Source organism: Oryza sativa, chromosome 6 (genome assembly GCF_034140825.1).
Source record: "Oryza sativa Japonica Group chromosome 6, ASM3414082v1".
NCBI lineage: Eukaryota > Viridiplantae > Streptophyta > Magnoliopsida > Poales > Poaceae > Oryza > Oryza sativa.
In genome coordinates, this window is record NC_089040.1 from 9,048,532 (window position 1) to 9,064,691 (window position 16,160).

Here is a 16,160-nt window from a genome sequence, read left to right on the forward strand (position 1 = left end):
GTCGGAAGCTCGAGGCCGGCGCCGGAGGTGATGAGAGGAAGAAGGAGCAGATGAAGAATATTATGCGAACACTCAAGGGGATCATCCTGGCGGCAGCAAGATGGACGCGCCCACCGTCCTCCACAAGGCCGTCAGGTACCTCAAGTTGCTCAAGGTGGAGGTCAAGAAGCTCGGTGTGCGTAGCTCAAGCAGCTAAGTGTGCTACCGACAGACCCGACATCGACAATGACCTTGCTCAACGGCTGACGGGGACGCGGATGGAGTCAAGATGGAGAGGGCGGCGGGTAGAGGCACCAGAGAGAAGGCCGCAAGCCACCACACACTTCTCCATGCCATCTTTCTCTCTATCGAGTGACGTCCTTCTCCTCTCCCGTTGACCGTTGGGCGCCGCCCCTTTTCCCCGCCACTCGTGATGCCGTCCTTCCCGACAGTTGTCACCTTACAGGGCAAAGGGGAGAGAGAGAAGAGAGGGGAAAGGGAAGAGAGGGGAGAAGAGAGTGTTAGCCACTGACATGTGGGCCCCGCATGGGTCCCACGTTGACTCGGCTTGCCACGTCAGCTAAAAGCCGAGCATGATACTGTCTACGATATCGGATGATCAGATTTTATAAATTAAGGGATCCATTATATCTGGTATTTCGATTAAGGACAAATTCCAGGCTCGACGACAAAATGAGGGACCTAGAGTGAACTTATCCTTCCTATATGGACCCAAGAGGCCCAGACTGGGTCAATCCTAAGAGCAGGTACAATAGCAGACTATTAGCCAGCTACAAACATATTTTAATGAGATAAAAGATAAGAGAGAAGAGCAGCAAGCTACATATCTGTAGCCAGTTGCAGCACGGACTCCAAGATGCAATGTGTGTATAACAGGTGGGACCATATACTAATAGTATAGTAAGCAATTATTGTATGAATTGGCTATAGATGAATTGGAGCTAGTAGTGGGCTATATTATTAAACTTGCTCTAACAGTGACAGTCAAAAGGGGCCAGCACCGGCGTCGGTGGTGGCAAGGGAAGAGCGAGCGCGGTGGACACAATGGTGGTGTTGACGGGAGCTCGACAGCGTTGGAAGATCGGAAGAGCGAGCGCGGTGTTGGCCTGTTGGGAAGATTTCGGCTCCGACTCCGGCGAGGGCATTGGTGGAATGCGGCGGCGGGGACACGTGAGGAGGAGCGAGGAGGCGCGGAGGCGGAGTCTTCGGACGGGCGAAAATCGCGGTCGTGGTGGAGGAGGGGGTAAAATCGTGGGTGGACGGTACGGATTAGGGATTAGACGATGCGGAGGCGATGCAAATGAGGATGGATGGTAGGGATTAATGCAGATGATTTGGCATGTAGGATTAGAGGGTGCAACTCCTCCTTTTTTATATTAGTATAGATTTGTGTAGAAATTATCATTGCAAGAGAGATGGCTCATTCACGAGTGCAGATCCTCTACAGTACTACTGGTGCAGTAGCAGTGGCTGACGTGTGGACACCAGCATTACTACAGGCAATCCCCGTTGCTCATTCACTATTTCATCCCTTTTCTCTTCCGAGCTGTTGGCCACTTGGCCCAATAGCTGGGCGTGTATCAGTGCATGCATACTGAAGTAGTACTCCAGTACGGAGTACCAGTGTACCACAGCTCTTCTGTTCGCTCGCCCTGCCACGATTTTGGCGCCGTGTGCTGTGCCTGTGCGCTGTACTGTGATGATCAGGTTCACCTCGTCATACGGCGACAGCGTCATGTCAGGTGTCTTCATCTCTGTCGCCATCATTTGGCCCGTTTTCGGTGCTTTCATCTGGTTGCAGCTTGGTGGGCTGGTCCAGTAGGTAGGTTACGGGCTGGCCTGGTTCTTCCATACTCAGGTCCACTAATTCAACCCACATATGAAAAACTGGAAATGGAGTAAAGCTGCGTGAACTGTACTATTATTAAAGAGGACATATCCGGTGAAAATGAGCTAAGTGTTGAAAACTCGTGAAAATCATACTTAAAAGTTTCGTAAATTCATGAAAAAAATATTAGAGATAGATGTAGATATAAAATACATTCTCACCAAATCTCAACTCCAAACTCAAGTTCGTTTATGAGAAACAAAAAAAACAAATTTCAGGTGAATAGTGTCCTGTTATTATTCACCTGAAATTTGTCTTTTTTGTTACTTCTAAACGAAGTTGAGTTTGAACTTGAGATTTGGTGAGAATGTATTTCATATCTACACCTATCTCTAATATTTTTTTCATGAATTTACAAAACTTTTAGGTATGATTTTCACGAGTTTTCAACACTTAGCTCATTTTCACCGGATATGTCCCCATTATTAAACTACTAGGTGATCTCCCGCACTTTGTTGCAAAAATTACTAAACAATTCTCAATATATATTTTGAGACAATGAATATAGGAGTTAAAATGAAAAAAAATGAAATTCTGGTTTATCAGTACTTATCATGAAACAAACAAATGATACCCGCACTTTAATGTGAAACATATTGATAAGTATAATTTAAATATTATAAAAATGATAGATAGGTTTGTTAAAATATTGTGTAAATGATGTAATGGTTGATAATTGGATATGGTTACATGTTGATTTATAGAATTAAATAAATTGTAGATGAAGTATGCTTGCATTATGTTAAATATGTAATTATTGATAGTGAGTGATGATGTGTTATTGTTGCGCGTTGAGTTGTAAATTTAGCGGACTATAACTTTATTATAGAAAATATAAATAGGTAGATACATCATATCATCATTAGTGGTAATCATAAAGCTTAGCATAGTTGTAAATGTTACTACTTCCTCCGTTCCGATAAAAAACAAATCTAAATAAAAATGTGACATCACCTATAATGAACCGGATAATCTCAGGTGGTATCACACTTCCATCTAGATTGGTGTTTTTTTTTTTGACAGAGGTAGTACTATGTGTTTACACAGGCGAGTTGAACAAAATACTAGTTGTATTTTTTTACAGAGGTTTCGCGGTGAGGACCAAGGGGTTGATTGGGAAAATATATAGTACAAACCACATATATAGTGGAAACTTAGAAATTACCATTGGATCGAGAAATGGACGTCCGAGATTCGTCCACGTCACCATGAGTTAAAATTTAACTCTCAGTAAAATTTTAACTCATGAGTGAATCTGTGAGTTAAATTTTAACTCATGGTGACGTGGACGAATCTCGGACGTCCATTTCTCGATCCAACGATAGTTTCCAAGTTTCCACTACATACGAGTGGTTTGCACTACATATACGTGGTTTCCAATTTTCCCGGATGATGAGCCCAGGCGACAAACCTCTCGACTCGACGACCTCGAAGGCTCGAACGACTGGACGTCCTGCCCATCGGGGAGCTCCCACTCAAACCAGCACGCCATGTTCGCCACCACGAGCTCCGCGAGCCGCGTCGCGAACGCCATGCCGGGGCACCCCCTCCTGCCGGCGCCGAACGGCATGAACCGGAAGTCGCCGCCGCCGCCGTAGTACTCGACGCCGGCGTTGTCCCCGCCGTCGGCGAACCTCCCCGGCCTGAACTCCCCCGCGTCCTCCCACGCCGCCTCGTCCCTCCCGATCGCCCACGCGTTGATCATCACGCGCGTCCCCGCCGCGACGCGGTGGCCGTGGAGCACCGTGTCCTGGATCGCCTCGCGCGGGATGAGCAGCGGCAGCGGTGGGTGGAGGCGCATCGCCTCCTTCATCGCCGCCCGGAGGAGCGTCATCTTCCCCAGCTGCTCGCCTGCTCCTCCTTGACGATGACGACGGCGTCTTCGTCTCCTTCTCCTCCGTGTGCAGCTGCTACGACATGTCTCACCTCTGCTTGCACTTTCGCCATTTCTGCTGGGTTCTTGATGAGCTCGGCCATTGTTCATTCTATCGACTTGTAGACTGTGTCCGTGCCTGCCGCGAACATGTCCTGCAATGCGACATGAAAGAAATCGAAACGAATTTTAGCATGATTATTTGATTGGTGATAATTGGAGAGAACTTACCAAGATGAGGAGTCCCTTGACATCGATCCTGTCGAGCTTGTAGCCATGGTCGTCGCCGCCGTTGGCCATGGAGAGAAGGTCGTCCATGAGGTCACGGGCCTCGCCGTCGCCGTCGTCGTCGTCGTCGTCCCCGCGGCTCGGCTCGTGGTCACGGAGCACCATCTCGAGAACCTCGTCGAGCTTGGCCGCCGTCCTCTTCGTCCTCGCGTCGAGCCCCGTCGCCCAGTCCACCCACCGGAGCCGCGGGAACATGTCGCTCACTGCGATCGTCCCCAGCAGGTCGGCGAGCTCCCCCACCGTCTCGCGGACCTTCGCCGGCTCGACGCCGCCGAGCTTCTTCCCGAACGCCGCCCTCGACACGACGGCGTGGGTCAGGCCGACGATGAGCTCGGTCAAGTTGACGACGCCTCCGCCTCCGCCGCTCGCCGCGCGGATCCGGTTCACGAACGACGCGACCTCCTCCTCCCGGAGGGCGCGGAACGAGTCGACCCGCCTCGCGCTGAGGAGGTGCACGACGGCGACGCGGCGGAGGCGGCGCCACCGCTCGCCGTAGGGGCTGAACGCGACGTCCCGGCAGCCGTACAGCGTGCCCCGCGCCGTGTGCTGCTGCGGCCGGCCGCAGAACACGTGGTCCTGGTGCCTGAGCACGGCCTCCGCCATGGACGCCGAGGAGACGACGAGCGCGCGCACGGAGCCGAGCCGGAGCTGGAACAGCGGGCCGTGCCGCCGCGCGAGCTCGCGCAGCGCCCGGTGGTGCCGCCCGCGGCCGAGCTGGTGGAGGTTGCCGATGACCGGCAACGCCGGCGGCGACGTGATCGCCGCGCCACCACGGCCACCGTCCGCGCCGCCCGATCTCAGGTAGCTCCTAACCGCGACGACCAAGCACGTCGCCAAGAAGAGAAAGCCGATGAGCAGGCCGGAGTCGAGCTGCACGGCCGCCATGAACAGAGCTCACGACACACACGGTGTACAATGTGCAAGCCTTCACTGATTTCCTTGGTCACTTTAGAGCAGGTACAATAACAGGCTATAAGCCAGCTGCAAACATATTTTAAGAAGATAAATGAGGAGAGAGAATGGCAGTGGGCTACAGATTTGTAGCCAGCTGTAGCACAGACTCCAAGACACAGTGTGTGTATGACAGATGGGACTAGGTATTAATAGTGTAATATGTAACTATTGTATAGATGAGCTATTAGATTGACTATAGATGAATTGGAGCTAGTAGCTAGCTGGCTATACTATTGAACTTGCTCTTAGACATGCAACTAGCTTATGCACGAACCTCCAAAAATCCTATGTGGCCCAATCAGGTGCAATAACATGGACCTCGATGACATCCTATAGGACACGCCAGCAATCATAGCAAACTTGCCTATGAAATATCTGGGTCTCCCCCTGATTACAAGCCGGCTGAGAAAGACATACCTCCAACCGCTTGTCTACGCAGCCTCCAAAAAAAAGAATAGAACGCTTCAGCAGGCTTCGCAAGCGGACCAATAGCTTCTCGACTTGGACCTGCAAGGAAATGCGGGCTGGACGACAAACCTGATTGACCAACTTATCGGGGTTTGGAACGCACTACACATGGTAGAGCACGAGGAGGACAATATAACATGAAAGCTTACTAACCATAGTGAATATATGATAGTGTCATCCAAAACAGAGTCTGGACCTTCGCCAAGTTGGCGACCAGAGGTTGGCCAAATGGTTCCATCTGCCCCTTATGTTGTCGGACCCAGAAAACAACCCTGCACCTCCTCGCGGAATGAATCTAGCGGCATTAGCGGAGCGGGCGGCGTGCGGACGACTAAATCCTAGTCAGTGGTGGCAAACTTTGACGGTGATAGATTTTTTTTTGACTAAATCACCGGGGGGGGAGAGAATCCCCACCTGAATATATTGAGCCAAATGATCTTACACAGGGCAAGCTTTACCTACGCAAGCGCAGGGGCCCTGGAGGATAGGAGAACAGAATACACGGAGAATACAACGAGGAGAGAACAGAGAAAGAAAACCTCCTAAAAGATTATAATTGATGAACGACACCTGCAAAAGTTATCTTGCCAAAATACAAGAGGCACCCAATAAGGCACTCCGCACTTTGATGCTGTTGGTCGGCTAGAAGATATGGAACGAAAGGAATCGCATAACCTTCCAACAAAAGGAGCTTTCAGCTACCTCTCTTCTAGCCAAGATCAAGGAAGAGGCCAAAACTTGGGCCTTAGCAGAAACGAAAAATCTTCGTAATTAGTTTTCTTTTAGTTAGCTCAGACCAAAGGTCCTAAGCTTCTTTTCTTTCCTTTCGCTTTGTAAAGCTACTCCTTCTCAATTCAATGAAATTGGCGCTCGTCAATTCATTAAAAAAAAGATATGCACTATAGAAGTTAAGAAGTACGCATCAACGCATGGGCACAGAAAAAAAATTCAGGCGGGAAATACAAATGCAAATGCAAATCGAGGAGGCAAATCCAACATGGCGGGGAGAGGCATGATGCCACGTAATACAACCATGGATCACATTAATGGCGACGACGACGTTGGCCGGTGCCAATTTTTCCACAGGGGATTTGCTAGATTTCAGGCACGTGCCTTTTCCCCTTCCATATGCAGCATTAGGACCCGTTTAGATCCCTGCCAAAATTTTTCACCCTGTCACATCGAATGTTTGGATACATTCGGATACATTCATGTAGTATTAAATATAAACCTAAAAATAATTAATTATATAAATTGCGTGTAAATTACGAGACGAATCTTTTAAGCCGAATTGCTCCATGATTTGACAATATGATGCTACAGTAAATATTTGCTAATGACATATTAATTAGGCTTAATAAATTCGTCTCGCAGTTTACAGACAAAATCTATAATTTATTTTGTTATTAGTATGCGTTTAATACTTCAAATATATCTCTGTATATCACACGCCAAAACTTTTGGACCTAAACACGGCCTTAGTTGCTGGTTGGACCATCGGGCCTGGGCTTCTATAAAGATTGAGCTAACTTTTGGGGCTTAATCGTCTGATTTGGCCCAACTTGGATATGGGCCGTTTACAACATTTGGCCCCACACGGATTCTCAAGTCTTACGGGGACGGACACACCTCATGCACTTCATGCCATCTCGACCGTCCAAAATGCAATCGAACGGATGCCGATTCATCTCACCATGGACGCGGTCCAGCCAAGCAATGCCAGCATAAACCGCGTGCACCTGGTTTATGTGCTGGTGTGTCCTCGCCGCCGCCATCGCCGGTCAACTCCGGTTCAAAAAAAAATTTAGAGAGACCAACCACTCATCGTCTCTCTACTTCCATCCGCTTCAACCTTCAGGTGCGCCGCCTCGCCCTCGTCGGATCCCTAGTAGGGAGGGGAGGTCTCCGTCTGCCGGCGGGAGGCGCGGGCGCCGCCATGACCGGGTGCGTGCGTCTGCCTGCCCCCCCACTCCTTGATTGGATCGTGTAGCACTTGCCCCGAGCTGTTCCCCTAGGTCATCGGAGGGAATGCGATTTGGGATTGGGCGGGATGCAAAGGAGGCGTCCTTTTGGGTTCTAGGGTTTCGCGGGATTGCGTTCCCCTGTTATCCTCACTGATTTGTTGTTGTTTATCATTTCGGTTTGGTGAATGCGATTTGGATTGGGGACAGTTTGCTGTGTGCTACAGTGAAAACATGGAGATTATCGCAGGATCCTCAGACTTCTCTATTGTTTTTTTTTTGGATTGATATAGATGCATTGTCTTGTTTATGAGGCCCGGTGTTCGGACCGCGTCATACATTCGTGGAACAGTGTGCTCATGCCTTCGGTGTGAGACGAAAGGTTGTGTCTTTTTTTTTTTTTTGGTTCTCTGGCAGGCGATGACTGAATTTCGTCACTAGCTTGTAGTGTTGTAGGCTTTTGTAGCTTGGTCTGTGATTGTATAGTAGAAGGATGACGCTTCTGCATTGATTTTAGTTCAAAGGAGATACTTTTGTTTTTGCCATTTCGGGGGGGGGGGGGGGGGGCGGGGTGGGGGTGCAGTTATGCACTACGTATGCATTCTGTTCTCTTGCAATTGATTGAAGGGCACCCAGTTCTGCTAGGTGTTGCACCGTTTTAGTTTAGCTGCTGCTTCTTTCTACAGCGTGGTTGTGCTAGTTATAGCGGTCTCCATTATATCAATTTAGTTTGAAAAAACACTAGTGGTGTTACTACTCCTTTGAGTTAAAATGTGCCAACTATTAGTAGCTTGTATTTGGGTATACACCTCTCCAAGATGAGGTTGAATTCCTCATATTCATATAGTCGTGGGTAGCAATAGATAACCTTTTTTCTTTATATGTGGCCTGCTGATAAGATCATGTCATGCATTGTGGAACAATATTTTGTCGCTATCTGTTTCAGATGAAAGGCGGGATCTGTTTTTTAGAATTTTTTTTTTGGAGGGGGCAATGATTGAATATCGTCACTAGTTTGTAGTTTATGCTTTTGCAGTTAAGTTTGAGATTGTCTAGCAGAAGTACAACGTTTTTGCACTTCATTATAGTTGAAAGGAGGCATCTCCCTGTTTTCTGCCATTTCTGGTGGTATGGTACCTATTTTATCAAATCTTTGTTGGAAAGACATTGGATATAGCCTTTGGGTTGAAATTTTGCTAATTTTACTATTGTTAGCTTGTCTTTGGGCCATCAGGTATGCATATACATCTCTGAAAGCTAGAGGTTGCCCACTGCCTTGTATTCCTACTTTAGTACCCTTCACAAAATGGTGAAAAAAGACTATTGTTCTTAGTTTACGTATCATTGTGACCAGCATTTCAAATTGTGTCAGAAGAGCATAGTTTTGAACATATGCCTGTCATCCATACCGGAGATCAATGTCTCTTGATTTTTGTAAGCTGGTGCATGATTGGTATTAGTATAGATATACAGTTCTGAGAAACTACATTTTGTTGTAGATTGAATCGTGGTTTAGGAGTACTTGTCTCCTCAGGATTAATTGGATCATTCTTTGGGATCATTTTAATGATATTAGATGTGCCTTTACCTGCATTTGGTGTGTTGCTGGTTAATTATGCCGATCTATATGGGAGTTCCTGCAGTTAGTGTTCTTGAACAAATCTGCTTCATTCATCTGTCTTAACTCTATAATCAATATTTCTGCAGGACATCCTGGATAATTGACAGCCATAGAATTGCTTCAAAAATAAAAAATGCATCTGGATCGGTGGATGCCAGTAAGCACAAATGGGTTAGCAACCCAACTAAGGCTTGTCCAAGGTGCAACCACATCATTGATAACAGTGATGTAAGAGATGTGTTCTTTTATCATGTATAAGAACCAAATACGCACGTAGTATATCATTTGTATTTCATTCCTGCTTTATACCATTCTAAACAGATTAAACAATCAAATAAAACTACATGTGAACACCTACTGAGTAGTGTCATTGTTATGCACCTTTGTTTTCGTCGAGTCGCCTATATCAATAAATGAATGGATTTTTGCTATTAGCAACTTACTATTTATCACTTTGACAGTGACTCTTTTGTATATTATTCTGAAGTCCTCTGACTTTCTCTCTAACATCGAAGCTTTGTTTGTGTATACTTTCAGATACACCACTCAGTATTAATAAATAATGTGTGCTATTGAGTGCAGTCCTCTAATGATTAATATTTCACCACAGGTTGTTCATCAATGGCCTGGTTTGCCAAGAGGTGTAAAGTTTGATCCAACTGACCAAGAATTGCTTTGGCATTTGCTTGCAAAGCATGGCAAAGTTGGTGCAAAAGCTCATCCGTTCATTGATGAATTTATTCCAACAGTCGAGGAAGATGATGGTATCTGCTATACCCATCCACAGAAACTTCCAGGTAACCGTTAGTGAAAGGATATATATTTTTGTTTCTCTCTTCGTGGGGTGAGCAAGAGAAGTCCAATTTTATTTTCATATAAGAGTAAAATTCACATTTTTCAGCTTGTATCAAATGCTTGCCTTTGGTCCGTTTTCTTTTGGTATTTATTTTCTTAGTCACACCATATGCACAAAGTTTGGCGGTAGTGCGGGTGTGGCAATAAGGCTACTTATTTTACTTCTCTTTATTGGCTTATTAACCCTTGATTTTTCACTATTCCACTCAGCAACACTCTACAACTAAGTAATTCTCATTGACTGGTTTGCATTTCTTAAATGGTTCCGATAGAGCATTCAAATTCTACTTTCTTTTGACATAGGAATCTCAGTTTCTAACTGGAAAATTGTTGTTTTTTGTACCTCTGTTGTATTGCTTGTGGTATTCTTCAACTGACTTTTTTTTCTTTTTCAGGTGTCAAGCAAGATGGAAGCGTATCACACTTTTTCCATAGAACATTTAAGGCCTATAATACTGGAATAAGAAAGCGCCGGAAGATAAACACTGGTGATCTTGCTGATGTCCGCTGGCACAAGACTGGTAAGACAAGGCCAGTAGTAGTTGATGGAAAACACCTTGGTTGTAAGAAATTCATGGTGCTATATATGAGCACCATGAAAGGTGGTAAACCTGAAAAGACCAATTGGGTGATGCATCAGTACCACCTAGGAACTGGGGAAGATGAGGTAGAAGGGCAGTATGTTGTCTCTAAATTATTGTTTCAGCAACAGTTTAAACCTGGGGAGAAGAACGCACAGGACTTAACCTCTGCAGATGCTTTAGAATCTATAGTTGCTGAAGATCTTCCAAATATTCCTCCACTTCCCCTGGAAGAACATGTTTTTACCAACCAAGAACTAGAAGTTCTTGAGAAATCTGAAACTATCACTGACCAGGTAATTGAACATCTAAGCTTTCTTTATTTCCCTTCCACCTTTTCCCTATGTGCAGCACATATTTCCAGGTAATTCGACATAGCAAAGAAAATGTCAATATAGTTTCTTTATAATGATATTAAAGGGAATTGGATAAATGTTGTGCCTTCTTTTGCTGGCAAATGTACAGGGAAAAGAGACTAGCGAAATAAACAACGAAGATAACGCTGTAGAAGATGTTGCGCATATGGCTACTGAGAAACCTGAGGATGGAGATAACCCCTCATCGCAAGATCCGAAATGGTGGGAAGGTGAATCCCAGTTCCTGTTAGACTCTCAGCAACTGGCAGAGAACCTTGCGATTTGCGATGAGTTCCTTCAGAGTCAGAGCCAGACCTCATGCGGCGGTGGAGATGATGAAACCGATAAGATAAAGCCCCGTCTTGCTGTTTATGCCCAGTTGCCAGTAGAGGACTTGAAGAAGGATCTGGAAGAATGCCAGAGGTTGGACCCCTCAGATGGCACAAATCTTGAGCTTGAAAATGCGTCTGAATTTCGACTGAGCCAAATTGTACGTTTCCATTGTCTCATGTTAAAACGTCCAGTTTTCTCTCCATCCTTTACTTTGCTAAACTTGTGCTTCACTTGCAGGAGTTTTCGCAGGATAGCTTTACGACGGCATGGGCTGGTGGCAAGGTGATCGATTGACATGTCTCCAAGGTGCTGTCAACACCATTTTGTACATTGAAGAAACAACTGAAGCCTCTTCCTTCTGCGAGACAACAGTAAAATGCTGTCGATATATGTGGTGAAGCAACTCTTGTCTCGGACAGTAAAAAGTCATAATTTTGGCCCGGCGGCTTGCCGGGGTAGGCAAAAGGTGAGCTTATGCGCTGGCTTGCCCCTGAATCCCTTGATGCATATGGACTGTGCACCGGTGACTATTCAATGCTAAAGATCACATATTCCTGGCTGTAAATTGTGATGGTGGATGTCTCATTTTGCTTGGATACTCTGGACCATCCGGTGGTACAAGGGGAACTTTTGCTTCTGGTTGAACTGATTACTCCAATAACTTTCGTGTTAATAACTTTTGCCATCATGATAGTGCCTATTATTTATAAATGTGGACACAAGTCATTTTCTGGAGCTTGTGGTAAAGCAGGGCTGAGAATCTCGTGCAAGCTTCATCTTGTAAATTGCAGTAATCAGCATAAGATTGTGACAGATAACTTCCATGTTTCAGTTCCTATGCATTACTACTATCTAATTTTCCTCGGGCAATGAGCATGAACTATGCATGAGACTCTACAGAAGATATCGGATACGACCATACGAATGGACTAGGATGAGGATGCTACTACTGGCCGCCAATTTTGCTTGGCATTATGGTGGATTACTCTAATATTGTTTTGTGAAATTGTTTCTACTACCTCCGTTTCAGATTATAAGACTTTCTAGCATTACCCATATTTATATAGATGTTAATGAATTTAGGCACACATATATGTCTAGATTCATTAACATAAATATGAATGTGGGCAATGCTAGAAAGTCTTGTAATATGAAACGGAGGAAGTATTTTTTTTTCATTATCAAAATTATTTCTTTTAATTCATGTTACAAATGATAGCTCCTCGAAAATTTGAACACCATTTTTTTAAACATGAGATAGAAGCTCCACCGATCAATTAAAAGGGAAAAAAGCTTAACAAGGTCTATAAAACAAAGCTATACCGATCCTACTGGTAACAAAGTTAATGGACGCTTAAAAAAAGTATGGACACAATAACTAGAAAGAAATTTGAGAATATACTTTTCCTTTTAAAAAAATGGACATGATTGTAGGAAAATTGAGAAAATATACACGTCATGTGGCGCAAAACTATGGAGTAACGGGACCAACCAACAAGTTCTTGCTAATGGGAAAAAGAGAGGGTTGAATGTGGGTGCTGTTCTTATTTTGCCCGAGGGATCCGAATTAGCGCCGCCCGACTGTATTTCTCCTGAGTTGAAAGAAAAGATAGGAAATCTCTCTTTTCAGAGTTATCGTCCCAATAAAAAAAATATTCTTGTGATAGGCCCTGTTCCCGGTAAGAAATCTACCCCGCGCATTGGCTGAGCGTCACTGGGTTGGTCCCACAGCCCGGCCACGTGAGACTGAGGGCAGCAACAAGTACCGCGCCGTGGGTCGGTCCCATAGCACCGGGTCTACAGGCCCCATCGTTTGGCCAAGTATGGATAATAGCACTGTAATAATAATTTATAAGTAATAATAGCACTGTAATTAAACTTTTATATATGTGCTCTTAACGATTTAAATAACAATGCTGAAAAATAAACTTTAATAAAAAAATCAAAATCAACTTCAAAATTGAGTTGTAAAATTCAAAATTTGGCAGCGGCTGATATTGTATGGAGGAAACGATGGGAATCTTAATACACTGATGCATATTGATTTTCTCAGTTCATCTATCTCTACCGAGTTTCTAATCCCTACTCCCTCCGTAAAAAAAAAGTTTGGACATAGCTAACTACAAGTGGTTTTTTATGTGAAGAGCACATGTTATCATGATGCATCATAACTTCACTACCCCGGACTAAACAAGATTATAATATGCTGCAATCTGCATGGTTTCTGAAACTTTGAATCCATTTTGAACAAAAAAAAAAGGTTTTGAGATGACATGTAGACCTAGTGGTGCGGAGCTATATCTGATATGGAATCGATTGGGTATTACGCCGTCCCGACTGTTGCTACCTTCGGTCCCGCGTTGCTGGGCCACAGGACTAACCCACTGCCCCGCAGCCGAGGCGCAGGGTGGAGTTGGTATCACGCTGTTGAGCAACGGTACCACCGTCCTCGTTGTCGGTCCTGCAGCTTCACGCCGCGCCGATTGACCCACCCATGTCTTCGCTCCGTGGGATGTGTATATTTTCTCAATTCTCTACGATTATGTATGTATAAAAGCAAATTCTTAAAAATGAAATCTATATCCTCAATATTTTTTTCTAATAACTATTACAATTGGATGGGATCAATGGCATTAATTTGATACGTAGAACGGTTACGAATTTAATAAGTTATTGTTTTCACAATGACTAGGCTTATGAAATCAAATATAGCACAACAACACAGGCTAAACATCTAAGCATCAATTGCTTGTTCTTTCCATGATTGCCGTGACAATATCACAATACCTTGTTCTCACTAATACTCTATGTGATTTTATCTCTACCTGACAAAACCAAATAACCAAATTTTTCACCAACGTCAGCTGATGCACGGTGTAATTTTGGCTCAGCTTTGGGTCCCCTAGCTGTTGACCACGACTCTTACGACAGGTAAGTGTGGTGTGTGGATAAAGGTGGGCCCAAGCCCATGGCGACGGGCCCACCACCCAGCGGAGGCTGAGAGGGACACCGTGGGTCTCGGAAAAAACCGTAACGGCGTCTCTCTCCGTTACAACGGAGAATCCTTCGCAAACACGGTACGTTTTTTTCGTATCCAGGTCCACCTCAGCCCCTATCCTTTTGCAAACAAAAAGAGAAAAAAAAAGGTGACCTGATTGTTTTATTTGCTTTGCACCCTGTCAATACTTCTTTGTTAGATAAACACCCCTGGGAATATTTTTCCTTTGGCAAATCTTATCTGCAAGGAATTGAGTGCAAGGAAAGCCTTAGAAATGACATAGCAACTCATGTTTTTCCTATGTGATGGATTGAGTAAGTCAATAATGTGATATTTTTTATTATGTGGAAGGCGTGGCCATGCATAAATAATTATTCATGTACACTGTATTCACGAGTACATCGCTGACACTAGATACACTCAAAGAATGTATTCACGAATTCATACACTCAAAGAATGGGAGGCTAACAATAGATCCGTGACATCAATAAAATTGAGGGCTGCTAGCCCACGGGATACCGTTGCAACGGAATATTTACGAAATATTTTAAGTGACTCTCCTTTTTCCTTCCCTCTGTCTACGTGTGCTCCCCTAGTACCTGGTACCTTACGTACCGGTTGGTACTTGATACCTGCTATCTTAGGTACCGGTTGGTACCTAGTACCTGGTACCTTAGATACCAACTAGATATCGACCGATACCTGATGCCCAGTACCCAAGATACCGGGTGGTACCTAGGTATCAGACCTTGGTACCAAGGTATCAAGCCTGATACTTGTGGGGTATCAGAGGGTACCGTCAAAAAGAGGAGGAGACGTGGGGGAGGGAGCGCCGCAACGGCGGAGGATGGCGTCGAGGAGGCATGGCGAGGTGAGGGACGTGTGTTCCCCTAGTACCTGGTACCTTAGATATCGGTTGGTACCTGGTACCTGGTACCGACTAGGTATCAACCGATACCTGATGCCTGGTACCTAAGGTACTGGGTGGTACCTAGGTATCAAACCTTGGTACCAAGGTATCAAGCCTGATACTTGTGGGGTATCAAAGGGTACTGTCAAAAAGAGGAGGAGACGTGGGGGAGGGAGGGCCGCAACGGCGGAGGATGGCGTCGAGGAGGCACGGCGAGGTGAGGGGTGAGGCCCAAGCCAGAGAGCGCGAGAAGTCTCGAGGAGGAGCCGAGGAGGAGGTTGACGGCCATACCTGTTGCAGGTCGACGCGGGCTGTCAGCGTCCATCCCGAAGGCGCAAAAGCGGCAGGCCGCAGCGGGGACGACAGTGACGCCGAGGCCGAGGGCGAGGACGAGGGGAGCTCCCGCTTCTTCCCTCCCCGGGGCGATGACTCCCCGGCGCACACCCGACCCGACGAGGGCGGCGAGCCAGAGCGGCGCAGCGAGGGGAGGCGAGCTCGAGGGCGACCCCGCCGAGGGTTGGCCGACCTTGCCGACGCAGTGCCGTCGTCGTCCTCCTCAGCCGCCGGAGACGACGACGACGACCCCTTCCTCCCGGCCGGCTTCGTCTCCGCTCGGTCTTCTTCAGAGAGAGAGAGGGGGGGGGGAGAGGGAGAGGGAGGGCTGCAGTGCTGTGTGATTTGGGGGAGGAGAGTGAGGTAGGAGGAGAGGATTCGGATGATTTTGGGGAGAGGAGTGAGGTAGGAGGAGGGGATCCCGTCTCCACGGGATGTCGTGGTGTAGGTTTTCTGATAAATTTTTATTGAAAGTAGCACATGAGCAAAAGCTCGCGAGCTTTACCGAGCCGAGCTCGAGCTTCTACTGAGCTTAACCGAGCTTGGCTGTGTATAGTTTATATTGCATGCTCACCTTATTGATATAATAAACTAATAGATAAATATATATATTAGTATCTATTTACACAATAAATTAGCATGTGTTAGCACAATATATTTATTTTAGTCATTTTCTACTCTTTTATTACTGCGATTAACTAGAAAATAATTATACTTATCAAGAGATTATCATTAAAATAT

General features: G+C 45.8%; 2 protein-coding genes across 2 annotated transcripts; one reads left to right on the top strand and one right to left on the bottom strand.

The window, feature by feature from the left end:
• Positions 1–2,750: 2,750 nt before the first annotated feature.
• Positions 2,751–5,290, bottom strand: LOC4340714 (cytochrome P450 71A1). The gene is given in 4 exon segments (XM_066311236.1): positions 2,751–3,321; positions 3,324–3,731; positions 3,767–3,916; positions 3,993–5,290. Coding segments are annotated over 4 exon segments (1,659 nt in total). The 5' UTR covers positions 4,935–5,290; the 3' UTR covers positions 2,751–3,162.
• A 1,957-nt stretch (positions 5,291–7,247) lies between these two features.
• On the top strand, positions 7,248–12,034 carry LOC4340715 (SUPPRESSOR OF GAMMA RESPONSE 1). Its single transcript, XM_015785395.3, has 6 exons — positions 7,248–7,415; positions 9,140–9,281; positions 9,664–9,850; positions 10,304–10,785; positions 10,955–11,335; positions 11,416–12,034. The coding sequence occupies exons 1-6, from the start codon at positions 7,408–7,410 to the stop codon at positions 11,470–11,472; spliced, it is 1,257 nt and encodes a 418-aa protein (XP_015640881.1). The 5' UTR covers positions 7,248–7,407; the 3' UTR covers positions 11,473–12,034.
• The last annotated feature ends 4,126 nt before the right edge of the window (positions 12,035–16,160 follow it).

Coding starts and splice junctions, on each gene's coding strand:
- LOC4340715 (XM_015785395.3), top strand. Junction 9,851..10,303: donor CCATCCACAGAAACTTCCAG/GTAACCGTTAGT, acceptor TTTCTTTTTCAG/GTGTCAAGCAAGATGGAAGC. Junction 10,786..10,954: donor CTGAAACTATCACTGACCAG/GTAATTGAACAT, acceptor GCAAATGTACAG/GGAAAAGAGACTAGCGAAAT.